Below are 27,233 nucleotides of genomic sequence, written 5' to 3'. Positions count from 1 at the left end.
GGGTGTAGTAGTATTATACAGCTCCCCGTAAGTTGGCCTTCGAGTCCTTGGCTCAGAGTATCGTGGCAAAAGATGCCTATACCATCCTCCTCTTCAATAACTACAAGTTTCGTAAGAGCTCCGTTTTCTCAGATCCTTTCCTTTCCAAAAGAAAACCCAAGGTACCGGGATTAATGCGAGACTAATGAACGCAAAGATGCTTCCTGCCCAGTGAATACCCAGATTTTCATACATCTGGATTGTGAAAAGAGGAAATATGGCTCCCAGAATGAACCGTAGAAATCCATTAGCAGCTATAGCTGAAGCACCGTTTGTCGCTTGATACGTATCCATGAGGTAGGTAACAGATGCGAGGAAGACGGCTAGCGTTCCCCAGCCGAACGGTACGCCAGCTAACACTGGAACAATCCAATGAACTGATTCACGTGGCGTCCATGCAAACCACTAGAGATTCACATTTGTATCAGCAATGGCCACAACGAAGATGCAGGGTGTAGGCAGCGCTCTTCTTCACTTACAAAAAGTCCAATAGGTAGAAGAAAGCTTCCAAACATGGCTGCATAGAGGCGATGCTCTGGTGCAACCCGCCCGTTGGTTCTCTGGGATTCGGGCTGGTATTTTTTGCGATCAAAATATCCAACCGTCACAAGAGCGAGAAAATATCCCACAATGAGTCCGATGTAAGCCAACCCAATTTCTTTCAGATCAAATCCATAGACCTTACTGTATACGTAGGAATAAGAACCAAAGAATGAGAAGATCATGGCGAAGTTGAAACCTGTGTAAAGGCTGAGAAAGAAGGCGAGCGGCTTTTTCGGTCATGTTAGATTGCTAAAAGGCTGGGCGGAGTCAAATTCACATACCTCCAGCAAGATCATGTGTAGTGGGCGCAACATGGCGATACTGATTCGTTGTGTAATGGGCGCTTCCTGGGTAACCTTTATTGTTTTGCTGGACTTCAGATAGATGATCCTACTCTTTGAGGTCTCTTTCATAAATAATAGAGAGACAGCTATTGGTGCGCATAGGATTGGAATGACCCAAATAGACCATTTCCAGTTGTTGTCATATTGGGCGATGATGTACGCACCAATAAGAGGCCCAAGAGTAGGTCCAAGAAAGGGAGCGAGGATGTACGTTAACGCAACCAGGCCGGCCTGCCTTTGACTCCATATATCAGCAACAGTACCTGCGCCTACAGCCAGCACACCTGAGCCGCCAAAGCCTGCGAGGAACCGAAAGACGATGAGTACAGTCAGATTATCAGACGCAGCTGCGATGATGTTGAATACCATCAGCATCGGAAGACATATTCGATATACAATAAGGCGACCATAAATTTCGGATATAGGAGCGGCGATGAGTGGGCCTAGAGAAAACCCGATGGTGTAAACGACGATAGGGAGTAGTGCAACAGTCCTACTTATGTCGAATTGTTTCATAACAAGTAACACGCCTGCAACGTATGTCGAAGTCCCCATGGTACTACAAGAGGTCATTAGTTCGCTCTTAAAGAGTAGCATTCTCAAACATACAGCGCAAGGCCGTACACAGCTGGAATTGCGCTGTGGAGAATTTTCTTCCATGTTGGCCAGTTCTGGGGATTGTCGACATTGTTGACGTCGTCCCAACCCAACTCTGCTATCTCTACTTCCGGATGAGGTAAGGTTGATACTGGTTTAGGGTCCATTATGACTGGATTAGAATAAAAGCAGAGACGAGGACTACTGCGACTTTAGGCGAATTTGGTCCGAAGAGAGAAAGTTGAGGAAATCCAAGACATCTACTAGCGGGCGAGACAGAGGGCGCAGCAGCTCCTTGTTCTACTTACGCCGAGGTAATTACGAAACCCCTGTAAATTAAAAACGCATAATTTACACGAACTTGTTGGATAAGCGAGCGCTGTAGGCAAGCGAGCTGTCGTGTAACCAACGAAACGGGCAAATGGGAGACCCTTCAGCAGTACAAAATCATCCTAAAACATGACTGAGATTCTACTCCACGCACGTTCCTCAATAACAGAGACTCAGGTTAAGCCCAAACACAATATACCTCTTTACTAGTAATTTCAAAATGATTTATACTAAAATATCAATATATTAATCTGGTTGGTATTTTTCTTTGCTTTTGACAGAAGTAAATAACCACAAAGAGCATAAAATATTGATAATCGAATTCGAATAATTGGCTGCTACTTCCAGAAGACCAAGTAACTATCCTAGGCATTGATAATAGCGTCCTGTATGCTCTATTCCTTAAGGTTGCTAGTGCATTCCTTGGCATTCCCATTTAGCGCCGAAGTCCATACGCAATACCTGTCTATTAATCTAGGCTGCCAAGTAACTCCAGCATGTGCTTGTTACAGCCCCCTCTGTACCCTGTTTCATCAGCTTACTAGCGAATCCTTCGATATCCTGGCGTAAGTCCAAAGGCTGTGCGTATAGTGAGTAGTTAGCTACTAGTCCCAAAGTGCCAAGTGACCTATCAAGAGGCTCAGCACTAGGCAACAGAACGGCGATTTACAGAAGGGTGAAGATAGCTGTGCATGGGAGCGTGCACACCCTGTTTGCGCCGAATCCGACGGCCCCCAACACTAGCAATCTGCTCATGCGGGGAAACCGTAGTTACCCGGCTGTTTGCCAATGTGGGGGGAGACCGTAGGTACATGGCTGTGTGTTAAGAGTTTAAGGGCTTATAAGAGGCATACGATACTCGATCTTAGAATTACAAACAAGTTTATTTCAACATCCAGCCTTCACAATTTAGTTTCATCAATCACTCCTCTCATATTTCCCATCATGGAGAACCCTAACACATCTGACAATCTCCAAGATGAGTACGTTTGTGTTACTGGGAGTAATGCGAATAGTTCTCCCGACGGGTAAGGCACATGTCCTACTTGATTATTTCGCTAACAGATTAGACTTTCAACTCCCACAAGTAAATCCTCGAATGCACCTATGCCGATAGCTATAGTTGGGATGGGAATGCGATTACCTGGAAATTGTCATGATAGCGAAGCTTTCTGGGACCTACTCATCAACCAGCGTGAAGGAATGATTGATATACCGTCAAGTCGATGGAATAGCGAAGGCTTCTACGATCCGCACGGCCGGCCTGGTACCACAAAGGTCAACAAGGGTAACTTTCTTGGCAGCATTGATCCAGCGGACTTTGATGGAAGCTTTTTTTCAATGTCGGCGGCACAGATTGCCAAGGTTGACCCACAACATAGGATCCTGTTAGAGACTACATACGAGGCGCTTGAGAATGCTGGAGAGCGTAACTTTAGAGGCAAGAAGGTCGGTGTTTATGTGGGCATGTTTGCCGACGATTTCGTGGAGATGCAATCGAAGGATTCAGAACCTCATGAGTTCCTGTCTCTCACAGGCCACTTGGATCTCTTTGGAAGTATGTTGTGTCCTCAAAACCTCCTTGATTCCAAGCTGACCAAGTTCCAGGCAACCGTGTTTCGCACGAATTTGATTGGACTGGGCCTAGGTACGTCCCCGCCACCCTCACACGTGTGACGATAACTAAGGAAGAACAGTATGACAATTAAGACAGGATGCTCTGCATCATTGGTGTGTCTCGATCAGGCAGTCAAGGCACTAAAGGCGGGAGACTGTGATGCCGCAATCGTTGGCGGTGCCAACCTCATCATGAGCCCTGCTCTCTCCTGCGCGCTGGTCGCTCAGGGAGTTAATTCTGCGGACGGGCGGTGCCGTTCATTTGATGCAAAGGCAACCGGCTATGGTAGAGGGGAAGCTGTATCTTCTCTTCTAGTAAAGCGTTTGGATGACGCTCTGAGAGACGGGAATCCCATACGCGCGATCATACGGTCAACTGCTTGCAATGACGACGGCAAAACACCAGGAATCACCCAACCCAATACGGTCGCCCACGAGGCTCTAATTAGGGCGGCATACCGTACTGCAGGAATCGCAGAGGAAGATTTTAACAAAACTGGATTCTTTGAGTGCCACGGAACAGGCACTGCCGTCGGCGACCCAATCGAAGTGGGCGCTGTGGCTCGAGTTTTTGGCAAGGATGGCATGATAATTGGATCGGTAGGTGACCAAAACCTATCCCCAAATGAAAATACTGAAGTGTGCAGGTAAAATCCAATATCGGACACTCGGAAGGCGCGAGTGGAAACACGTCAGTCATCAAGGCCATCTTATCAATGGAGCACCAGATCATTCCACCAAACGTAAACTTTGAAACGCCGAATCCGAAGAGTATGAGATCTAGATCTTTGTTTGGTTTGATCATTGACTGATCAGAAGCTTCTAGTTCCTTGGAAAGAAGCAAATCTCAAGGTGCCTACTGAATGTATGAAGTGGCCATCGGATCGTCTAGAAAGAGCATCAGTAAACTCTTTCGGCATTGGTGGAACGAATGCCCACGTATGTCTTTTCAACACCTACTTCACTAGTGATCGTTGGGTTAACGAGAGGCGTAGGTTATCTTGGAATCAGCCGCTGCTCATGGGGTGAATAGACCAAAGTTGCTGGCCACCGAGCAGAAACCGAGGCTTTCACTGCTCCTATTCACTGCGAAGAGTGACATCTCCCTTCAAGAATCAATTGATAAGCACGCAGATTACATCCAGAAGCACGGCTCATCGCGACTGGGTGATATTGCGTATACGCTTGGCACACGTAGGGAGCACCATGAGCACCGCACTTTCTGCGTTTCCGACGGCGAAGAGCCACTTGTGGCTCTGCCATCCCTGAGAACTAAAATGACCAATCGTTCTACGGTTTTCGTATTCACTGGTCAAGGCGCCCAGTGGGCAGAGATGGGAAAAGACCTGATAGAAGACTTTCCTTCCTTCAAAGAAAATATACAGGAGATGGACAAAATCCTACAGGAATGTCACACCCCGCCGTCGTGGAACATATTGGGTATGGAATCTCTACTCGTCGAATAAGACACCCGCTAACAAGATTCGCGCAGAGGAACTGAGCAAACCCAAAATGCGAAGTCAGATCTCAAAAGCGGAGTTTTCTCAGCCATTATGCACTGTTATTCAAATCGCTCTCGTCGACCTCTTCCGTACATGGAACGTCAAGCCCGACGCTGTCGTCGGCCATTCAAGCGGAGAGATTGCCGCAGCATATGCGACAAATGGCCTTACAAAGAAGGAAGCAGTCCTCGCAGCTTACTTCAGAGGCCTGATCACTAGCAAAAAGCTGGCTGAAGGAGCAATGGCAGTTGTGGGACTTGGTCCGGATCAGGTCCGAAAGCTTCTGAAATCAGGAGTAGTGGTTGCGTGTGAGAACAGTCCAACTTCAACTACGATTTCCGGCGACCGTAGCGCAATTGAGGAATTCATCGCCACCCTTCGCGAGGAATCACCTGATGTCTTTGTGCGTCCTCTGCAGGTCGACAATGCTTATCATTCTCGTAAGTAAACTCCCGCTCTGCCCATATAAATAACGTTGCTAATCGATCTAGACCACATGCAAGTCTTTGGCGATGCCTATGAGAAAGCCCTATCAGATGTTTCTGCAACCAATCAACCAAATATTCCCTTCTTCTCATCGGTTACTGGTGAGGTCATCGATTCGGCAAACAAATTCACCCCGTCATACTGGCGAAGCAACCTTGAGAATCCAGTGTTGTTCAGTACGGCAGTCCGCAACATCATCAAATCTGACTTGGAAAACCCTGTTTTCCTTGAGATTGGGCCTCATTCAGCTCTTGCTGGACCTCTTCGTCAAATCTTCTCTGCTGAGAATGCGACTTTGTCCTACGTCTCTAGTCTGGCACGTGGCCAAGATGATACTGAGTCAATGTACAATGCCGTCGGAAACCTCTGGAGAAACAACATCAATGTTGATATGAGCGCTCTATATCCTACTGGCTCAGTGTTGACCGATCTTCCAACCTACTCTTGGGACCGTTCGGTCAAGTTCTGGACTGAAAGTCGCATGTGCAGTGAGTGGAAGAACCGCAACTTCCTTCCACACGAAACACTGGGTGTACGGCTACCCGGAAGTAGTCACCTTATGCCTACCTGGAGAAAGGTCTTGCGTCTTGGTGACGTGCCTTGGATACGTGACCATGTCATTGGTTCTGATACCGTATTTCCTGCCGTTGGTTACGTCTCCATGGCAGGTGAAGGTATCAGACAGCTTTCAGGACGTTCTGATTACTCGATTCGTGATTTCTCGATTCGTAGTGCCATGATTGTCAACGATACCCGGCCTGTCGATGTCGTCACCACTTTCAAGCGCTCAAAGATCACCACGACCATCGATACTGACTGGTGGGACTTCCGTATCACTTCATTCAACGGCTCCACTTGGAGTGAGCACTGCTCGGGACAGGTAAAACCAGGTCCAGCTCGCCCAAATATGCGGCCAGAACCTCAGCCTGACTATCTGAGAAAGGTCTCCGCCGATGGCTGGTACCGGATTATGGAGAGAATTGGATTCACCTACGGTCCTACCTTCAGAAACATGCGAGACATCTCCGCAAACCCGATTGGACATGAAGCAGTGTGCACTGTTGACAACTTTTCGGATGAAACTGGGTCTTTCTATGAAGTGCATCCACGCATATTGGACAATCTGCTCCAGCCCATGACTGTCTCCATGTACCAAGGCAACCCGTCACTTTTCAACCAACTCAGTATGCCTACATACATTGGAGAACTCTATATCTCGGGTGGTATGAAGGAGATTAAAGTTACGACCAAGGCGTGGCAAGACCTAATGGGAGCTTGGTGCGGCAGTTCATTAGGCACAGCTGACGGCAAGGTTGTCTGCGAGATGAAGGGCCTGAAATTTTCGCCTCTAGGTGAAAGTGCAGAGCAAAAGGAGGAGTTGAAGAACACCGTTCAGGTCGTTTGGAAGCCCGACGTTGACTTCCTGGATCTTGAGGGCCTGGTTCGCTCACCAGTCGACATGACCGAGCCTAGTGCTCAACTCGAGAAGTATTTCTTCCTCCGCGCGATTGATACAGTCAAGATCATGGATAGCGTTGAGGATGTAAAGCTACCTCATGGAAAGAAGTTCCGAACGTGGCTCAAATCGTATGTTGACAAGGTATCTCGAGGGGATCACCATATCCTCCCTGAGGGCCCTCAACTGGCTTCTCTCTCTGAAGATAAGCGCAATGCCTTGGTTCGCGAAATCCAAGAGGAGCTTGCAGCGTCTAAGTGGACGCCCACTATGGAAACAGCAATTCGAAGAGTACATGAGAATGCAAAGGACCTTCTTGAAGGTACTGCAGAGAACATTGTCTACCTCATGGAGGACAATATTTTGATGCAGATCTACGCCTTCTTCAGCTTGTGCTGGGATTATGCTCCTCTTCTAGAGGTCCTTGGTCATTGTAAGCCAACGATGAAGATTCTTGAAATCGGAGCTGGTACTGGTGGTACCACAAGGAACTTGCTCCAGGGGCTCATTTCCGAATTTGGAGAGCGCTTATACTCCAAATACGACTACACTGACATCTCAGCCGGATTCTTTGTAGCCGCGAAGGAGCGTTTCAAGGACTATCAGGGCATTGAGTATTCAGTCCTTGACATCACCCAGGACCCGATGGCGCAAGGGTTTGAAGAAGGCTCGTACGACCTCATCATTGCAGCAAACGTTCTTCATGCGACGCCTTCAATCCAAGACACCCTGTCGCGGGTGAAGAAGCTGTTGCACCCTAGCGGCCGACTGATGCTCCAGGAGATGGATATGCCAGCCAAGTGGGTCAACTTCATCATGGCCGGTTTCTCTGGTTGGTGGCTTGGTGAAGAAGACGGTCGCATGGACGAGCCATATATGACTCCAGACAGATGGAATCTTGAGCTCAAGGCCGCCGGCTTTACTGGTGTGGATGCAAAGTGGTACGATACTACACCACCCTTCCAGGTCTCCGCCACTATTATCTCTTCACTTGTTCAACCGACACCCGCCAGGAAGAGTGTTTCCTTCTTGTATCGTGGAGATTTTGATGCACGGCTAGAGTCGTACCGGGCCACTTTCGAGGCCAAGGGTCACTCGGTTCAACCAGTACCCTTTGGAAGCCCCCTCCCCGTTGATCAGGATGTCGTTTCCTTCCTGGAGCTTAACTCACCATTTTTCCACGACATGAAACAGTCTGATTTTGAATACTGGATTGAAATGGTCGGCAGAATGGGCGACGAAAAGTGGCTTTGGATTACGCGAACAGCATCCATGGGCGCAACGGAGCCTGGTTATGCCATGTCCCTCGGCTTCGCGCGTACTCTCCGCTCAGAGAAGAAGATCAGCATTACAACTCTCGAGATTGATGAAGTCAACGCCCCTAGCAGCCCACAGAAGGTCGTTCAGCTTTATGAAAAGATCAATAGCCCACCACCAGACGATGATATGGAGCCTGACTTTGAATTTGCGATCAAGAACGGAGTTATCCATCTGCCGAGGTATCATTGGGTCTCCATCAAGGATGAGCTGGAGAAGGCTGCCGAAGAGGTCGAGAATAAGCACCTCTGTATCGGCCAAAAGGGCTCCATCAATGGCTTGCGTTGGGAAGACAATGAAGCTGTCAGTCGACCATGTAGGCCCGACGAAATCGCTGTTCGTCCGCATACAGTGGGCGTGAACTTTAGAGTGAGTCTGAAAAATCCATTCATCAACACACTGACTAAAATATCTAGGATATCGTCCAAACGCAAGGTCTCATTGATAGCAGCGATCTTGGAGGAGAATGTTCTGCCATCGTAACTGAGGTTGGTTCAGAGGTTACAGACTTCATAGTTGGCGACCGTGTCTTTGGCATGGTTGCTGAAAGCTACTCGAACCGTGTACTCGATAAAGCTGAGCTATTCGCCAAAGTCCCAAATAACTTAACCATGGAGGAGGCAGCAACGATGCCTACGACCTATCTGACGGTGATATTTGCGTTGCGACATGCTCGCCGGCTGAACAAGGGCGATGTAAGTTTTTTGATAGAGTAGAGATCGATAAAAGTGCTAACATGCTATAGACTATTCTGATTCACTCTGCTGCGGGCGGTGTGGGTATCTCAGCCATCAATATTGCCAAGATGGTTGGTGCCAAGGTAATGACTCTGTGTGGCTCTCTTTTAATCCTTCTGACTCTCCGTAGATTTTCGCAACAGTCGGCACTGAGGACAAGGTAGAGTTCCTAGTCAACAACTTTGGCATTCCACGAGAGCAGATTTTCGACTCTCACAGCAATGCCTTCCGAACGGAAATCCTCGCCGCAACCAACGGACGCGGTGTCGATATTGCTCTCAATTCTCTTGCTGGTGAACTTTTACACGAGACCTGGCAGTGTATCGGTGACTTTGGTGCAATGATTGAAATCGGAAAGCGTGACTTCTACGGGCACGGAAAAATAGACCTCGTCGGCTTCACGGACAACCGCAGCTTCATCGGCGTGGATGCTCACCACATTCAGCACGCCCGCCCTGATTTGTGTGGAAGACTCATCCGCGAGTTGGCTGAGTTGAGTTCCGCAGGACACATTCAACCAATCCGGCCAATCAAGAACTTTGGTGTAACAGAGATTGCGGATGCATTCCGTTACATGCAAAAAGGCACACACATAGGCAAGATCACGGTGACTATGCCTGAGGATCCGAAGGTCTTCAAGGAAATCACCTGCAAGAAACATCATCCTAAACTCAACGTCCACCCAGACTATTCATATCTGCTGGTTGGTGGTCTGGGAGGTATTGGTCGCTCTATCGCTCTGTCGCTCGTTCTCAATGGCGCCAAACACCTCATATTCATCTCCCGTTCTGGAAGGTCATCAAAGAATGAGCACTTTCTCCAGGAGCTTGAGGTCCTTGGATGCTCTGTTCAAGTATTGGCAGGATCAGCTGCGGATCTCAACCTGGTCAAGCATGCGGCTAAGACTGCTACAAAGCCTATCCGCGGTGTCATTCAGCTTGCCATGGTGTTGAACGATCAAGCCATCGGATCAATGACCTGGGATGCATGGAAGGCAGCCACTGAGCCTAAGGTCGCCGGCACCTGGAACCTACACCACGCAGTACCAGACGTTGATTTCTTTATCATGTTCTCTTCGATAAGCGGCTTGATGGGTCAAATTGGCCAAGCAAATTACGCAGCGGCAAACACCTTCCTCGATGCTTTCACACAGTACCGCCACAGTCTTGGACTTCCCGCTTCCGTCATCGACCTGGGCGTCATGGAGGATGTTGGTTTCGTCGCCGCAACCGAGAATTTGCTCGATTACTTCAAGTCACAGTCCTCTACAACGCTGACTGAGAAGGATATCTTCGATATCGTGAGGCTCGCCATCACCCGCTCAGACCCTACTTTGACTTGGAAGGGTGATGGCTTCTCGGACCAGGGCCAGTTTGCTCCAGGTGTGCGCACTACTCTCTCAATGTACGACCCCAACAATCGTGTGATCTGGAAACATGACCGCCGTTTCGCTATCGCACGAACACTTGATGTAGAGAACAGCTCCGCGTCCACTACATCATCCAACTTGAAGGCTTACATATCCGGCCTAAATTCTTCGTCTGATGAAAGCGTGGAATATGTAGCCAAGGAAATTGGCAAGACGCTGTTCGGATTCCTGATGCGGACTGTTGACGACATGGACATTGATGAGTCACTGAGCTCGATTGGATTGGATAGCTTGGTAGGCATTGAACTGAGGAATTGGACGAAGCAGCAACTTGGGTATGAGATTAGCATTCTCGAGCTGATGCAGAGCACACTAAGGGATTTGGCAAGGGGTGCTGTGGATTCTATTCTTGCCAAGCAGAAGTAGTTGGAGTAGTGGAAGACTTTGGGTAAAAAGTTCACTCCAAGGTCTAGGCTTAGAATTTCTCAAAGGCGTTCTTGGTATATAGTACGTTATTTGGATATGCACACGATTGCCAATCTTCACTTTCACGTAACTCTCTTCTCTTTCTACTGTTGGTTGACAAGCGCGGGGCTCTCGATGACTGATGCTTGGCATATTGCTGTTGCAGTTTTTGTTTGGCACAAATATGTCGAGCTAGAAACAGCAAGACATCTTACAATTCGTGGCACGCAAATATTATAGAGAAGCATCAGTATTTTTGGAGCTACTTCAAGTCCGCTGATTCATATTCAGCTTGTCCACTCCCTTTCTCCTGTATGCACCCACTGCCCAGCATGCTTCAATTCAATCAAGTCTTATCGTTCTAGCCAGACTCAGAAGCTTAGTCGAGTCGTTCTTGGACTTGGCCAAGCCATCGAGCTAGGAGTTCTTGGTCGTGTGACCGGCGAGGTCCTGGTTGGGATTATCCGCTTTATCAGTCGAGGCTAGGACCTGAGCGTTGGTATCGTTGACAAAAAGGCCACTGACGTTCATGGCGTTTGGGTTGTTCTGAGTCTTTTCAGTGGCTATATCGACTGGAAGGGTGTTCTCAGTAAATACCATGGTTCTTAGTTCTTCTTCCCCATGTTCTTCAAGGGTCTGGAACAGGACACGAGATGCATTCCTAGCACTTTTGACTAGGTCCCACAGCCGGGCCTTAATATTGTTGAGATCCTCGCGGGTAACTGGATGGAGATTATGCATTGATTGATACAACTCTGTAATATTTTTCTTGAATTTATCCAGTAGCGGGTGTGATACACCGGCAGTGGTATTTTCGAATTTCGTCTGAAATTCTAAGAGTGTTTCCATGCACTTTTCGACCTTTACTTGACAGCTTTTCATTTGATCCGTGAGCTGTTCTCCCTTTTGGAACAAACGTTCGGCTTCTTCCTTGGAAGGGGGGACATGTTACTGTGACGAAGTGCTTATTCGTAAAGGGAAGAATGTAATGTTATTGCTTACTTGTCGCGTGTTGGGATGCGAATGAGAGCTAGTTGTAGAGGTGACGAACCGCTAAATGATAAGACACGGGTGGATATAGACTGCAGTGAGACAAAACAGCCCCACTTTATAGGCAGAGCTCGCCCTCCGCCTGCTAGTGAAAATGAACGGTGATGGTTAATTTGGCTTACTTCCTGGTAGTAAACAAACTGTACTCTCGTGCTGCAACTTTAGAATCATCCAATCCATACTACACAATTACTTCTACTCTCTCTCTCTCAGGAAAAGAAATCCACACATAATCCATTCCGGTATTCTTTTCCACTAAATTGTTGATTTTCAAGCACTCTTTTGGCCCTAGAGATGGCACACTCGCGCGGATATGGCTGGATCGGTCATTACCTCAAACTTACTGGGCATACTTGCATCAACAAAAAATGGGTTGCGTTGCCTTTAACGGGTGTAAATCCTCGTGAATTTGAGGATAAGCCCAACAGTAAGTTATATGACTTACTTGAGCTTTACTGTAGAATTTTAGTCTTGGCATCTTACCGCTACATTCATGATCTGATATGCAAAAGAGACCAACATGTCGTTTGAGATGGTTGCATTTGCGCGTTGTATGCGGAGCCATGTTGATATCTCGAGCGGTACTCTCTTGTTGATGTAGTGTGTTATCCTGCTTGTAAATCATTTCTTGCTACATAATAGAAATGAGATTTTGAGACGTTTGTTGCGGGTCGGTAGGAAATCAGAGACCAGTGGGAGAGGACCCTGTTGAATATTTCGTTATCACAATCGCCTCCACTTCTGCGTTGCCAAGTGCACCGATATTAGCCAGTAAGCTGGAGTACTGAATTCTATGTTGATGCATGATTAAAGTTCACAGTTCAGGGTGGTCCAGAGATGGCGATTATCGATGTTGTTTGCATATCCGTCATAAGTCCAGATATCACGCATTGAGGCAACAGCGGGCGCAAGAAATCCAGACCAAGTCGTGGGAAATTTCAAGCAAATTGATTTATGTTTCAATCTAGTATGCATATGCGAGAGGAGCGACACTGTGGAGGGGACATGACGCGGGGCCGAGGCTGGGGTGCCTGGCGATCGGTGTTCGTGCACGTCCCCCAAAACTTTTGGTGACATCAACGTCAACCGCGTCGTCTATGCACAGAGAAGAACGTTGTAAACCCACCCAGCACCAATGAAGCCGCCAAATTCCATGAGAGCAATTGGCTCAATTCGAGCCCATGTCTCACAATCACCAAATTCTTGTCTGTTCCAAAGACCTGTGCGATTCCACAGATCTCCCGCATTGGCATCGCGAAGTATGACGACCACACCTCGAAAACACCACAATCCTACACCCAACTCCACCGTCGATCCAACCGAAGTTTCCCACTTCAATGCACTTGCATCATCGTGGTGGGATCCTCATGGCCCTTCACGGCCCCTGCACCTGATGAACCCCCTTCGCCACGAATTCATAACGCGATGTCGTTCCACCACAGCCCCTCCTACACCAGGCCAGAAACTCCGTTACCTAGACATTGGTTGCGGCGGCGGAATATTCGCTGAATCAGCTGCACGGCTCCCAACCACCACGTCAGTCACGGCAATCGACCCCACACCTCAGGTCCTCACTATTGCCGAGGCGCACAAGCGTCGTGACCCTGTGTTGACATCGCCTGGTAAACTCACATATCTGAACACCTCCATCGAAGACTTCCCTCGCCCAAGTTCGGATACAGAGGCGTTCGATATTGTCTCGCTCTTCGAAGTCATTGAGCACGTCAATGCCCCGGGCCCGTTTTTAGAGCACGTGTTACCACATGTAAAGCCCGGAGGATGGCTCATAATGAGCACGATAGCAAGAACATGGACGAGCTGGCTAGTTACGAACGTGATTGCGGAGGATGTGCTGGGTATGGTACCCAAGGGAACGCATGAGTGGAGCAAGTATGTCAATGAGGAGGAGCTGAGGAATTGGTTTGCAAAGCAGCCGGGATGGGGCAGCATGAAGAGCATGGGCGTCATGTATGTGCCTGGGCTGGGGTGGAAAGAAGTCCGAGGCAGCGAGCAATGGGGCAATTACTTTTTTGGTGTACGGAGAGAGACTTGATATGTGGATTGTAAATGTGTGGTTCATGTTATTGGTATAGGTTCAGTGGGAGCATGATACCCCAAAAGTAATGTACAATACATGCAACGTCCTTCAGAACGTTTCCTAGGTCTTCCCTCGATATTTTCGTATGGACTAGTGAGCTGAACGCCCAACCATGTCACCTCACATAATCACCGGATATGCCCAGCCCCTTCTAACAATGCCATCGATATAAAATTTATTCCCAGCTATTCGCTTGCTTCCCGTCATGATTTTGTCGCAGGTCGTTCCTCGAAAGGTGTTGGCATGTTTCTGCTCGAATCCGATGCGCTGTCTGCAGTCTCCACAATATCATGTCCACCCGACATCTTCCATGCCCTCAGGTAATCCTCACCGGTGAAACGCTTGGGGTAGTTTTGTGCGGTGCCCGAGTCCAAGTCTCGTACTTTCTCTAGGCTTGCATCCACAAAGGGTGTCAACTACTCATTGTCAGCCCACTGCCCACTTTGCGCTTCCGAGCCACAACCCTCAAAATTCCCACACATACCTCGCTGTTCTTGGTGCCATGTATCGGATACACATATGTCCGTATTTTACTCCAGTCTGGTGTGAAATTCCCGTATTTGTTAATCGTGCCCATGGACCCCACGCGGTTTCCCTTGTAGTATTCCTTGCCGGCTTGTTTCGGGGAGAGCGGTAGACGCCGCAGCATCTTCTGCAGAGAGGGCGTGGGCTTGAACATTGCGGCGGTCCGCTCGTCGGCGTGTGATGAAGCGAGCAATGCCAAAGCGACGTCGGTATGCGCAGAGGTTGATGGACACTGCGGAGTTCGCGCGGAGGTGGCACGGACCACGACTCGAAAAAAGTGCAGCCAAGATTTCGACTGTTGGATTTGCTCGCCCCAGCGACATTCACCACCACCACAACACCAAGATGCCGCCTCGCATTGCAAGAAGCTCGGTTCAGAGCGGTGGTTCTTCTTCAAAAGGTCGCTCGAATGCGCGAAACCCCAAAAAGGCGCAGAAGCGCGCCCTCGACGCCTATGCGATAGCCGAGCACGAGAATCTGGATAGCCCAAAGATTCGCAAGAACCGCCTAGGCGAATTCGACCCCACCTTCAACAGGAAGCGAGCGCGCGACGACGATGACGACAATGAGGAAGACGAGGACGAGGACGAAGATGAGGGCCCCAAGAGGCGAAAGAGGAGAACGGGTGACGAGAGTTACGACGAAGGCAGTGACTCGGAGGGCAATACCTGGCAAATGGGTCACGTCGACAATGACGATAGCGACGATAGTATAGACTCAGATGAAGCTTTTGGCGATAGCGACGAAGAAAGGTTCGAGGGCTTCACGTTCCGGGGCAGCTCAAAGAGCCAGAAGAACAAGCCAAAAAAGTCCAAGAGACAGCAGGATCTGGAAGATGAGGACGGCGACATCGATCTGGACGAGGGAGACAGTGCAGACGGCGAGGATGACTACGACGAAGACGATCTTGGTGAGGATGCTATTGACTTGGCAACCGCGCTGGATCAGTATGAGGAGGATGAAGCAGAGGAGCGGAGAGAGAAGAACAAACAGAAAAAGCGCGTTTCGGCATCTGATGACAGCGATGACAATGTCATGGAGTTAGACGATGATTTCGAGTCGTTCTCTGACGACGAGAGCGATGACGCCGACGATCGACAGGCGCAACTACAAGACTTGATCTCATCCCTGGCATCCAAGGAGGATGGCAAGCCCAAGGGTAAGAGAGTCGAGGTTCACGAGTCTGCTGCACCAGATGAATTTGGTGTTTCAAGAAAGGTAGACCTACTCAGTCTCAAACCCAAGATTGCAGACGCAGAGAAGAAGAAAGCGCTCAAACTACTCGAAGACGACAAGTCGTCGAAACGTAACGACATTGCGCGGAAACTAGATGCACCTCTACCAAAGCGAGCGCAAGACAAGCTTGACCGTGCCGCTGCCAACGCCAAAGCAAATGAAACTCTCGAAAGGTGGACCGACACGATCAAACGCAACCGTCGCGCTGAGCATCTCATGTTCCCTCTACAAAATGCCAGCGGGGGCGAGCCTACGGGAGAGAAGACCCTCCAGCCCACCACAACCGCTGCTCCTGCAAACGACCTCGAGAGTACCATCCAGTCTATCCTTCAACAAAGTGGCTTGTCTAACGGTAAGGAAGATGAGGAAAAGCTACAGAAGTGGGAGGAGCTACAAACCAACAAGCTCCCTATGGAAGAAGTCCTCAAGCGACGTGCTGAACTGCGCATGCAGCGCGAGCTACTCTTCCGCGAGGAGGTTCGTGCCAAACGCATCAAGAAAATCAAGAGCAAGGCTTACCGCCGCGTGCACCGAAAGGAACGCGAGAAGATGCTGGAGAAGGAGCGAGAGCAACTCAAGGCAGATGGTGTTGATCTTTCCGAGGAAGAGCGCGAGTACAACGATCGTCGACGCGCTGAGGAGCGCATGGGCGCCAAACATCGCGAAAGCAAATGGGCTAAGGGCATCAAGGCTACAGGACGAGCAGTATGGGACCAGGATGCGCTTGATGGAGTGACAGAAATGGCTAGACGCAACGAGGAGCTTCGTCGCCGCGTCGAAGGCAAGACTATCCGCGACGACGAAGAAGGCTCTGATGTACCAAGCGATGAGGAAAGCGAAGATGACGAGCAGTCTGATGAAGATGCACTCCAAAAGTCGCTTGGCAAGCTCAAGGAGAACCCATTTTCGACTGGCAAGTCCAAGTTGGGAGCGATGGCTTTTATGCAAAGGTCAGAAGCTGCCAGACGTGCGGAGAATGATGAGGCTGTTGAGCGCATCCGCCGAGAGCTTGCTGGCGAAGACAGTGATGAAGACGAGATTGACGAGAATGCAACCAAGGCTGGACGGCGGAGATATGGACCTAATAGCAATGTCGTCGCTCCAGCAATACAAATTGGTCGCAGCGAGTTTGAAGAGCATGCTGGGTCTGACGAAGAGCAGCCTGCTGCAAAAGACGAAGATTCCGCACCAGAGCCATCCTCGAACAAATCTTCCGCGCCAAAGAGAGATAGCATCAGTGGTCTCTCTAACGGTACACGCAAGGAGCGTAATGCTGCGCCAGCGCAAACAACCGAGAATGAGAGTGGCTCTTCCAACCCCTTCTTAGTCAAGGCGAAGAAGGAAAAGAAGGCACCTAAAGAACCTGAGCTTTTCCCTGTCAAGGAAGTCTCGAAGTCCGTCGTTCAAGAGCAAACCGTTGTCGCGCCAAAACTAGCTGCGAAAGCAAAAGCACAGAAAAAGTCAAAACAGGCAGAGAAGCCACAGGAAGCCAAAGTGGATGATTTCCTCAAGCAGCGCGTCACTGCCACTGATGATGATGGCTGGGCGACCGTGCTGGGTGGCCAAGACGATGATGAAGATCAGGATGATGAAGATCAGGATAATGAAGACATTGAAAATGAGGGCATTGACCTCGACATTGTCATGCGCAATCAGGCTCTCACAGCTAAAGGCTTTGCGGGTGACGATGTAATCGCTGAGTTTGATGCTGAGAAGAAGGCCACCATTGCTGAGGAAGAGACTACCGAGACCACTTCCGTCCTTCCCGGTTGGGGTGCCTGGACCGGAGAAGGCATGTCAAAAGCTGAGAAAAAGCGCAACATCGGTGCCAAAACCGTAACTCACAAGCCTGGTATCGACGCCGCCAAGCGCAAAGACAAGAAGTTGGACAAGGTCATCATCAATGAGAGGAGGGTCAAACCTAATACCAAGTACATGGCCAGCCAATTGCCGTTTCCATTTGAGAATAGGGAGCAGTATGAAAGAAGTTTGCGGGTGCCAAAGGGCAAGGAATGGGTCACCAAGAAGACACACCAAGATGTCACTAGGCCGAGGGTTATTGTCAAACAGGGTATCATCAAGCCGCTACGAAAGCCGCTGGTATGAGCGAGATAAAATAGTTTTCCTTGCTATGTGTAGTCAATGGAGGTATTTCATTGTCATTTTGTCATTTTGTGCCCTTCATCTGTCACAGTATCGGACCGAGCTCATTGTTACAAGACCAATTGTAGAGGAAACCCTGTGGGACTGTGAGGAAGGAACCAACACCACAACTATACGGAGCTCTTTAACGTGCTCCTACACAAATTCCGTGTCTCTTCCGTCTCCTCAACCTTGTTAATCATCGGTTTACTTGGCCTTCAAACGGCCGCGATCCGTCCGGGACGGGACCACTGATGCATCGAGTTCCCGGCGCGCAAATGCGCAAATCTCATGGCAGCTATCCAGTAAGTCTTGCCATCACTTGAGTCCTTTCCCAAATCTGCAATTGCCCCGCTACCCTTTGTTGTTTTCTTCTCTATGAGCACTCCTGCCTGCACGGCTATCCTAATTGATATTCACTTTTTCCTAGAGAGCCATTGATCCCTCGACTTATTCACTAAAAACAAGCCTATTTCGTTCCTAAACCTTCATACCAACCGCACCACGACTTGTGGGGTGCTTCATAATAGTTTTACATGGGCCCAACCCAGTCTCGACCGACTGACCCGCCCTCACAAACTCGGCAGCCTACCAAAAAAGAGTCACGATTGGGACCTTGGCGCTCTGCCCGTCAAAGTATCAAAAACTCCCTCAGCTATGACGCATCAGGCATGGCAGAGGATGATACACCTGATGACATCTTCACCAAGATACAAGAAGATAACATACTCCCACAAATTCCAATCGGCCGTCACCATCCAGTGCCTAGGAAGGGAGTGGAGGATGACGACATGAGGACCTTGCATACAAACAAATTCTATGCCAATACATTTCTTGGAAAACAGAATCAGCCGATATGGACACATCCATACAGTCTTTGGTGGGGAAAAGGCCTTGCGGAACCGGGCATGGTTCAAACATGGGGTATGTGTGTAAGCCATATTGAGGAAACTGATTTGGTGTTTGAACCTGGCGAGCCTGCCAACAGCTACGTCAATCCACCACACAAGCAACACATTGTCCTCACGGCGGTCGAACTCGACGCTCGAACCACGCTCACTACTGATATGCACCTCCCCTTCTCTGTCAACATCAACCTTGGACTCCGTTCCACTCCGCATGAGCCAAAGATTACTTTTCCAGTTGTACAAGGAATGAGCTTCGTCACAGCTGGATATAGAGACGCGACACCGATGCTTCACACGGGTCGTCGAGGTTTCGTGGACATGACCGGGCCAATACTGCTAGGGCGGACAGTCAAGTACCGTCTCAACGACAAGAATGGTCACCGCTGGGTTGTGTATGTCAATCCGGTAGTCGATATCGAATATGACGCGGTAAATTTCCGAATGGTTAACAAAAACACCTTACTCGGTCCTCCGGGCTTCAAAGGGACTATTCAAGTGGCAAAGAACCCACTAGGAAATGAAGGAGAGGTCATATACGACCGCGCGTGCGGTGCATTCGTCTGCGAGGCCAAGCTTAGTGCTGTTGTTCAAGACAGCAAAGGCAGTTACACTTTCAAGTATACCAAGATCGGTCGCTCTCCATTACTCATGTTCGTTTTACCACATCATATACAGTCTCTGGATCCAGACATGCAAAAGCAAGTGACGAATCTGCAGCTACGCACCTCGACTAAAGGCATGGCTACAGCTGTGTGGGCTGAACGGCTGACATTCGTCGAGCCCAACATGCCCGTCACGATGCATTTTGGACCGTGGAATCCTACCTTGGCCTCCAACGCCAACGTACGCTACCCACCTGAAGTTCTCGCCTTCATCGCCGCAGTGGCGGAGCGCGACCTGCGCCGTGCAATGACGGAGCGCATACCTCAAGAGACAATGTACTACGCAGGCAAAGCCTTTGCCAAATTCGCCACTATCTTGTGGGTCATCAAAGATATACTGGGCCATGAAGCAATTGCTACCGCTGGCCTGAATAAAATCAAACTAGAATTTGCAAAGTACGTCGAGAATCAGCAACGGCACGCGCTTTACTACGATGACAGTTGGAAAGGCGTTGTTTCATCGGCTGGCTTTACCGATTCGTCGGCTGACTTTGGAAATACTTACTACAACGACCATCACTTCCACTATGCATATTTCATCTACACGGCCGCTGTGGTTGGGTATTTGGATCCGGAGTGGGTGTATCAGGGTGACAACAAGGCATGGACAAACATGCTGGTCAAGGACTTTGCGGAAAGCGATTACGGTAGCCGAGACTACCCATTTTTCCGAGCGTTTGACTGGTGGCATGGCCACAGTTGGGCCAAAGGCTTGTTCGAGAGTGCTGATGGCAAAGACATGGAAAGCACTGGCGAAGACGCCTTCTCTAGCTTTGCGATGAAGATGTGGGGAAAAATCATTGGCGACGCAAACATGGAGAGGAGAGGTGCGTTTCCTCCATCTTAGCAGTTCAGAAAAGTTGGACTAACGATATGGCACAAACCCATGCAGGCAACTTGATGCTGGCTATTCAGGCACGGTCGTACAACGCATACATTTACCTGCAGACTGGGAACCGGAACCATCCGGTGCGCTACGCGCAGAACAAGGTGTGCGGTATCTTGTTTGAGAACAAAGTAGATTATGCGAGTACGTATGCGCGTCATAGCACCATGTGCATTTGCTGTAAGCTGTGCTCCAGGAGAAGACGATGAGTTGTCAAGGAACATCAGGCAACATGCAGGGAGTAAACGTTGCTGACAGCTGTTCTGAAAAAGCATACTTTGGACTCGCGCCCGAACTCGTCCATGGTATCCACATGGCGCCTATTACGCCGGCAACGTCGCTGATCCGACCACGAACATTTGTCAAAGAGGAATGGGACAAGTTTTTCAGCAATGGAAAGGCGAATGTAGATGGTGAGAGAGATGATCCCCTTCCACACGCCCACTATATCATGTCTGCCAAGATTCATGTTTGTTAATGCATAAGCTTGCACAAAAAAACAGGAGCATGGCGATCAGTCCTGTATGCAAACCTCGCCATTGTGGATCCCAAGGCCAGTTATGCGTTTTTCCGAGATGGAATCAACGGCTTCTGGGACGAGCAGTGGATCGATGCTGGGGCGAGTCGGACGTGGTATCTTGTGTGGGCAGCGGCGCTTGGAGAGTTTGCAAAGGGGGGCAAGTAATGGAACCAAGAGAATGAGGCGAATCGGATGGAGTGGAGTGAGAGGGAAGTAAGATGAGTGGGACAGGGAAGGGAGGATTGGTGTGAGATTGGGTTGATGGCTGACGGGCGACGGAGACGGCCGATAGATTGCCCGGAACCCGAGAGAGGCCGATGGTCCGAGAGCGTCGGTATGTATTGAATGGACGAATGAGAGATGGAGCCTGTCCAGAGCATGGCACACCAAGGTAGAAGCACCACGACGATGTCTCTTTAAGCATTTCCTCTTTTATTTTGTTTTCCGATAAGTTTAACTTTGTGCACAGCTCAGACGACAATGGCCCCCCGATCCCTACCCTGATGCACTGATGGGCCCGGCGATCGGGGTGGTGCACAGACCGAGGGAATCGAGATCAGCCACACTTCGCTTGTTCCCGCAGCACTGCCACAAGCAGAGAAAACGCCAAGACTAGCTGCACCGCCCCACAGATACTCGTACAGGGAAAAAGAACCACAAGATAGCCACCCAAACGTACATAGGAGAAAAACAACACATAGGAAATAATCAACAAGCAAAATTAAACATAAAGGGTTGTAAGATACAATTTACTCTGTCTTTTGGTACACAAACACAAGGAAATGGGGGGCTGCTCTCAGCAGCGAGCGCGTGAATAGGCCTGGCTTGCAGGCGACATACAGGCTCAAGGTTCAAACCGAAAAAGGGGTGCAAAAGGGTCATGATCTAGCTCGTAGCGAAGAAGCGCCTGATAACCTCGTTGGTAATGGTGCCGGCAGCGTCGTCGGGATAAATGTAAAAGGCGAGAGCAATGATGGCGTAGATGGCAATGCACATGGCGCCCTCGAGATAGTTGCTCTTTCCGTCCTGAATCAGGTAGTTGACAATCAGAACCGAGATGAAGAAAATCATCGTCTCGAAACCCTGGAAGTGGAGAGTCATGGGTTGGTGGATGATCCAGCCGAGGATGACAAGGAAGGGGGTGACAAAGAGGGCGATTTGCATAGAGGATCCAATGGCCACGTTGATAGCGAGGTCCATCTTGCCCTTGTATGCAACAACGACGGCTGTGACGTGTTCGGCGGCGTTTCCAACGATGGGGATCAGAATGAGACCAACAAATGTCTTGCTAATATGCGCTGATTCAACAATCGAGTCGATGCTGTCGACGAGGTATTCAGCGCAGATGGCGACAAGGATGGTAACGACGACCAAGGCAACACCAGCAGCCTTGGGCGAGAGGATCTCGGGCTCTTCCTGGTCCTCGCCTTCTTGTGCCTCGACATCAGCGAAGAGGCTGTGATGCGAGTAGAGCTGGAAGTAGAGGTAGAGAACGTAGATGATGAGAAGGATGATGGAGGTGCCGTGGGAGAGGACAAGGATGTTCTGGTCCGTCTCAAGGTCGCCCTTCTTGCTGTCGGTGTGCATGACTGCGTAGAGGGTAGCAGGAATGATGAGCGAGGCGGAGGCGACGGCCATGAGCGACGACATGGTGGATGCGACGGTTTCATTGAAACGGCTTTCGCGCTCTCTAATACCGGCAGCGAGGAAGCAGCATCCGAGCACCTGCGAATGGGTTAGAAGGGAGTTGGACGGGAGCTAGGACGCGCGACATACAAGGAGAATGTTTGACAGGATACTGCCGAGCATACTGGCCTGAACAACTCGAATCTCACCCTGCCTGAGGGCAACGATGGAAACCTGGTTGGATTAGCGATCGCAGGGGACCATCAGATGCGTGCGCACATACAATGAGTTCGACGGCATTTCCAAACGTCGCATTCATCAAACCACCAAGGGTTTGGCCAAGCTTGGCGGAGAGCTCCTCGGTGGCGAAACTCAACAGGGCAGCGAGAGGGATGATTGCGATGAAGTTGAGGATGAAGACGACGGTAGGGTTCCAGGACAAGGCGCCGGCAACGATGCCGATGGGGACAAAGACAAGCAAGACGTTGACATAATTGCTGGCAAGGGTGGCGTAGATGAGATGCAAGATGTGCTTGGGCAGCGTCTTGACGCGCGACTCGTCTGCAGAGTTTTGGGTGCGACCGATGAGCGGGGTGTGCTCATCGTGATAACGGCCATTGGCAGGCTGAGGCATGGCAGGCTGTTGGGGATAACTGGGCGCACGACCGTGGCGGTGGAAGTGTCGCTTTATGTCTTCTGCCAAGGCCGGGGGATTAGCGATGCGGTGTGTGACGATGGGATAAGAAGCGCACGAGGTAGGAAGGTTGGTGATAGTGCGCTGCTTAGTATGAGGCGCAGCGACGAGCCGTGGGCGGGTAAAGCTGGAGGTGAGTTGATAGGCAATGCAGCACAATCGGCCCAACTCGCACAGCGGGAGGTAGGGGTTGAAAGGGAAGAAAGGAAAAACAGGTCAAAGGAGGTGGGGACACTCACTCATTGCTTCGTGGGCGAAGGGTCGGTCAGAAGGGCAGCTTGGGCGGCAGGGCTTGCAGTATATGAGCTGTCTGGAGCCAAGCTCAGTGGTGTGTAGAGTAGCGGGAGAAGCAAGCTCGGCAATTGGCCGGGAAGAGGCTTGAGCTACTGGTACTGGCGGATGATCCGTGGTTGAAGAGAGGAGGCAGGTAGGTAGGCAAGAAAAGAGGATGGCCGAGCGTGCTCGGGCAATTACATATCAAGAGGACGAGAGATGGGGCGAGCGAGGACGGCCCTGGCTTTGATGAGCCGTGTGCTGCGACTTGTTGCGATGACGACGTATTGGCGCCGCCGTGGACCTTGCGGGCTGGGGGCTGGGTGGGCTGTGTAGAGTAGAGCGAGTAGGGGTATTGCCAGGGGGAAGTGGAGCGACCCGTCAAACACTTGTGCCTGCCCCAGTGTCAAACACAGCCAAGCCCGAGTTTCATTGCTCGGCCACGCTCCAAGAAAGCCCCGGCCGGTCTTTGTCTTTCACACAGCCGCCTTTTTTTTTCTTCTCCCTCTCCTTTATTATTAATGATGAGAGTGATGAAAGAATTCGAGCGCGAGGGCTGCCCGGCGTTGAGCGTGGTGATGTCATGTGTGCGCGATGCCAGGTGCAAGCTTGCCACTTGTTGCCCGTTGCCAGTCGCGCCTTCCCGCAAAGTGTCACGGCCATGCAGCGCCCAAACACAACCGCTGCGGATCGTCGCCAACCGGTCCCGCTTTTCCCTGCCTCGCAACCACACTAGCATTACCACGATGTCCCAACTTCCCTGCTCCGCTGCATCCTCGCTGCGACGTCACCACCGCCTAACAAAAGTTACATATTTTGTCCGTCAACCCCAGCCCTGAAAGCGCTTTGCTGCGCGACAGAGTAAGCCCAGTCTCACGGCCTCTCCCAGAGCTGTGCCCCGATGTGGCATGGCTCAACACAATGCCGTTGCTGACAGGCTTGTTGCCTGGAATACACAGCTCCAGGATTGACTTACATTGAGCATGTACACTGCTTACAATTTTGCTTACAACTGTCTGCCATGCAGCTACTACTACATATATGGCTATAATGCAGCACTACTGGCTTCACGCCATTTTCAAATGTTCAGCTGCGAATTAATATGGTGGTCAGCACCGATACGCCCGTAAACACAGCAATGTTGGTAGCCCCATTGATGATATTCGATAGATGCGGACACGAGATGCTCTTGTTGAGATGATTGCGGCCAGACGAAACATCTCCAATGCATCGACTCGCCTTCACCCAAGCTGCGGCTTTGATGTGCATACGAGATTGGAGATTGGAGATTTCATGCCATCTCTCACGTGATGACGTGAACCGACGCGTCCGTCTCCCCGCGTCCCCCACATCGTCTCTACTCCATGCCGCATCGCCTCAATGGCGCGACTCAAGGCACCTGCTTCTGCGCCCACAACTTCTGAATTGCCCCCAGACACGGCCAACTCGAGCGCAGCACTACCAGCGCTTCAGGCTGTAGCGGCTCGTCCGCGACGTGCTCAACGGCGGCCGACCAAGCAAGTCTCGTATGAGCTTGCCAACCATGCCAAAGCTTATCTTGAAGCCGGACAATGTACGTCACTGGACACAATATTGGGAAATATACTGATGATTGTTCCAGACGTAAGCGGCTATGGCCTGCTATACAGCCTACTCGCTGCGGGAACCAGCATCTCGACACCTGCACGGCCCTATGTTGGCTACCTTGCACCGCCCGCCTACATTGCTTTTGCCTCTTCCTTGGTCGTAGACCCCAAGTGCACAACAAAAGCACAGTCAAGAGACGCGATAGAAGGCGCAGACGCCGCTCTACAGTACCTGCAATGCATGCGCAGCACCATAGACGGCCCCGCATACCCCACCATACGCAAGGCATTTGGTTTCCCCGAAGAGCGCAATAGAAGACGCGCACCGGGTTACAGAAGTGGAGGAAGTCTTTCTCCCGAGCCAGGTGGAGATATTGAACGCATAGCCGGCGATGCTGCCAACGAAAAGAGCTTGTGGTGTCGCGCAGAGGACTTTTGGCACATTGTGGGATGGGCATTCAACTGCGCGTGTGTACATAAGAAGCGGTGGAGTCGATGGAAGCTGTGGCTAGCGGTCATGCTGAACTTTCTTGAAGCCGACTGGGAATTCAGTGTCCCGCAGAGCAGAGACGGCAATGTGGACGCAGAAATCGTCTTGCAGGAGAGTCTGCTTTGGCATTACATTGTCGGCGATGAGTCTGCACCTACGAATCGCGCAAGAAGACGGCGTATAGTGAAGGCTATCTTTGCGACTGGAATGCCTGAATCGCTCAAGGAATATCCTGAGATTTGGGACAAGGAAACAGCAGAGCCCAAGCGGAAGAAGGACGAAGAACAACGAATCGGCGAGGTTGACTTTGAAACGGGCGACATTGCCGACTATGCTAGCGACGACGAGATGCAAGATGCATCCGAGGACGAGGATGGCGAGGATGCGGATGAAGCGTCTGCGTTTCAAGACTACAAGAGTATCCAAAGCACACAAGATGCTATAGAACACTTGGGCGGACACGATGCGATTGAGCTGCGGCAGCGTCTCTTGGCTCTGGTGAGTGGCCTATACTCTCAAGTACGACAACAACTAACATGAAGCAGCTGGCACAAGCAGCCCTAGCCCTACCTACCTCCTTCACACGCCTATTCGACCTCTACGATACCATCCTCGAAGACTTCATCCAATTACCCACAATCATCTTCCAAGCACTCCTCCCCACAATGAAGCTACCCGACGGCATCCAATTCGCCTTCAACTCCAACCTCCTCTCTCCCTTGATCAGCGGCAAACCACCAAACTACTTCGTCACCCTGCCCACACAAGAACACTTTGAAAAGAAGCTCCTCCCGCTCAAAGGGTCAACGCAGAGCTTCGCTGCAAACGCAAAGATTTCTCTCATCCTAGAGCAGCTCTTCATATACATGATGGACCATGATGCTCTCGAGCCCACAAAGGCACTCCGCAACGCCATGGAAACAGGCATCGAGGCACGGCAAGGTGTCTATGGCACGGGAAAGGGGAAACGAGGTAATGCGCACGAGGAAGAACAGGGAAAGAAATTGCTGCATGCGTGCTCAGAACGCCTGCTGGGTTTGTTGGAGGTGTTGGAAATTGCCGCGGGCATGCCACCACAGGTAGCGACGAGGAGGGGGCACGGTGATGCTGCTTTGGCCTTTTTGTCTTTTGGCTCCGGCTCCTCGCTTTCACCGCCGCCAGAGAGCGAGACGGAGACTGACGAGTGATGGTGTAGTGTATATAGTGGGCCTGCCCAACACCATGCATAACACGCTTTGTCGCGCATTTCGATGCAAATCACTTGTGTACAAACCCGCCGTAGTGATTGAACCTCCTTGACCTCTTTTCCTTTTTTTACGCAAGGAAAAAAAGTTTAAAATGAGCTCCACATGTTCCATCCACCCCTTCCAAAGAATCAAGAAAAGAAGAAGCAAAAATGAATGGAACAAAAAAGCAATGTTCGTATAACTTGTCAACCATCCTTACTTAGATTTCAGGACTGACCGACGCAAAAAGAAAAAAGAAGGTTTTCCGGTACCGGGAGTCGAACCCGGCTCTCGTCGGGCGCTGTCATTGGAAATGAAAGCGACGGATGCTAGCCGATACACCATACCGGATGAATTGATAGAAAGAATTAAAGTGTAAACACTTATATCTTGTTTACCAAATGTTTTGCGTGGCGTGTTGAGGTTTGGGGCGCAGGAAACTGCCCCGCAAGTGAGGTTTGGGCGAGGTGTTGGTGGGGTGGCGACGCGAGCGCGTTTTTAGCGCGGCT

General features: G+C 50.3%; 9 protein-coding genes across 9 annotated transcripts; 5 read left to right on the top strand and 4 right to left on the bottom strand.

Annotated features, from left to right (window-relative positions):
- Positions 1–93: 93 nt before the first annotated feature.
- On the bottom strand, positions 94–1,690 carry COCVIDRAFT_107233 (hypothetical protein; the record flags this gene model as incomplete). Its single annotated transcript, XM_014698149.1, has 4 exons — positions 94–444; positions 519–809; positions 864–1,485; positions 1,536–1,690. The coding sequence occupies 4 exons, from the start codon at positions 1,688–1,690 to the stop codon at positions 94–96; spliced, it is 1,419 nt and encodes a 472-aa protein (XP_014553635.1).
- Positions 1,691–2,960: 1,270 nt separating this feature from the next.
- COCVIDRAFT_40387 (hypothetical protein) lies at positions 2,961–10,763 on the top strand (the record flags this gene model as incomplete). Its single annotated transcript, XM_014698148.1, has 10 exons — positions 2,961–3,411; positions 3,462–3,501; positions 3,551–4,070; positions 4,118–4,241; positions 4,297–4,409; positions 4,466–4,910; positions 4,963–5,412; positions 5,464–8,600; positions 8,648–8,926; positions 9,099–10,763. The coding sequence occupies 10 exons, from the start codon at positions 2,961–2,963 to the stop codon at positions 10,761–10,763; spliced, it is 7,224 nt and encodes a 2,407-aa protein (XP_014553634.1).
- A 456-nt stretch (positions 10,764–11,219) lies between these two features.
- Positions 11,220–11,735, bottom strand: COCVIDRAFT_107132 (hypothetical protein; the record flags this gene model as incomplete). The annotated part of the gene is made up of 1 exon (XM_014698147.1): positions 11,220–11,735. A coding segment is annotated over one exon (516 nt), but the record flags the coding sequence as incomplete, so codon positions are not given.
- A 1,252-nt stretch (positions 11,736–12,987) lies between these two features.
- COCVIDRAFT_40386 (hypothetical protein) lies at positions 12,988–13,905 on the top strand (the record flags this gene model as incomplete). The annotated part of the gene is made up of 1 exon (XM_014698146.1): positions 12,988–13,905. The coding sequence occupies one exon, from the start codon at positions 12,988–12,990 to the stop codon at positions 13,903–13,905; it is 918 nt and encodes a 305-aa protein (XP_014553632.1).
- A 248-nt stretch (positions 13,906–14,153) lies between these two features.
- On the bottom strand, positions 14,154–14,629 carry COCVIDRAFT_107205 (hypothetical protein; the record flags this gene model as incomplete). The annotated part of the gene is made up of 2 exons (XM_014698145.1): positions 14,154–14,366; positions 14,435–14,629. The coding sequence occupies 2 exons, from the start codon at positions 14,627–14,629 to the stop codon at positions 14,154–14,156; spliced, it is 408 nt and encodes a 135-aa protein (XP_014553631.1).
- A 191-nt stretch (positions 14,630–14,820) lies between these two features.
- On the top strand, positions 14,821–17,817 carry COCVIDRAFT_107194 (hypothetical protein; the record flags this gene model as incomplete). The annotated part of the gene is made up of 1 exon (XM_014698144.1): positions 14,821–17,817. One exon carries the CDS (start codon positions 14,821–14,823, stop codon positions 17,815–17,817), a length of 2,997 nt encoding a protein of 998 aa, XP_014553630.1.
- A 572-nt stretch (positions 17,818–18,389) lies between these two features.
- Positions 18,390–20,994, top strand: COCVIDRAFT_107182 (glycoside hydrolase family 81 protein; the record flags this gene model as incomplete). The annotated part of the gene is made up of 4 exons (XM_014698143.1): positions 18,390–20,250; positions 20,316–20,489; positions 20,582–20,722; positions 20,813–20,994. 4 exons carry the CDS (start codon positions 18,390–18,392, stop codon positions 20,992–20,994), a joined length of 2,358 nt encoding a protein of 785 aa, XP_014553629.1.
- A 720-nt stretch (positions 20,995–21,714) lies between these two features.
- On the bottom strand, positions 21,715–23,089 carry COCVIDRAFT_18528 (hypothetical protein; the record flags this gene model as incomplete). The annotated part of the gene is made up of 3 exons (XM_014698112.1): positions 21,715–22,554; positions 22,606–22,689; positions 22,739–23,089. The coding sequence occupies 3 exons, from the start codon at positions 23,087–23,089 to the stop codon at positions 21,715–21,717; spliced, it is 1,275 nt and encodes a 424-aa protein (XP_014553598.1).
- A 1,713-nt stretch (positions 23,090–24,802) lies between these two features.
- COCVIDRAFT_107213 (hypothetical protein) lies at positions 24,803–26,685 on the top strand (the record flags this gene model as incomplete). Its single annotated transcript, XM_014698142.1, has 3 exons — positions 24,803–24,995; positions 25,044–25,996; positions 26,044–26,685. 3 exons carry the CDS (start codon positions 24,803–24,805, stop codon positions 26,683–26,685), a joined length of 1,788 nt encoding a protein of 595 aa, XP_014553628.1.
- Between the last annotated feature and the right edge of the window lie 548 nt (positions 26,686–27,233).

The sequence above is a fragment of the Bipolaris victoriae genome, assembly GCF_000527765.1.
Source record: "Bipolaris victoriae FI3 unplaced genomic scaffold scaffold_83, whole genome shotgun sequence".
NCBI classification, from domain to species: Eukaryota; Fungi; Ascomycota; class Dothideomycetes; order Pleosporales; family Pleosporaceae; genus Bipolaris; species Bipolaris victoriae.
Note: the sequence above shows the minus strand (reverse complement) of the source record. Positions and strands in the feature narration are given on the sequence as shown.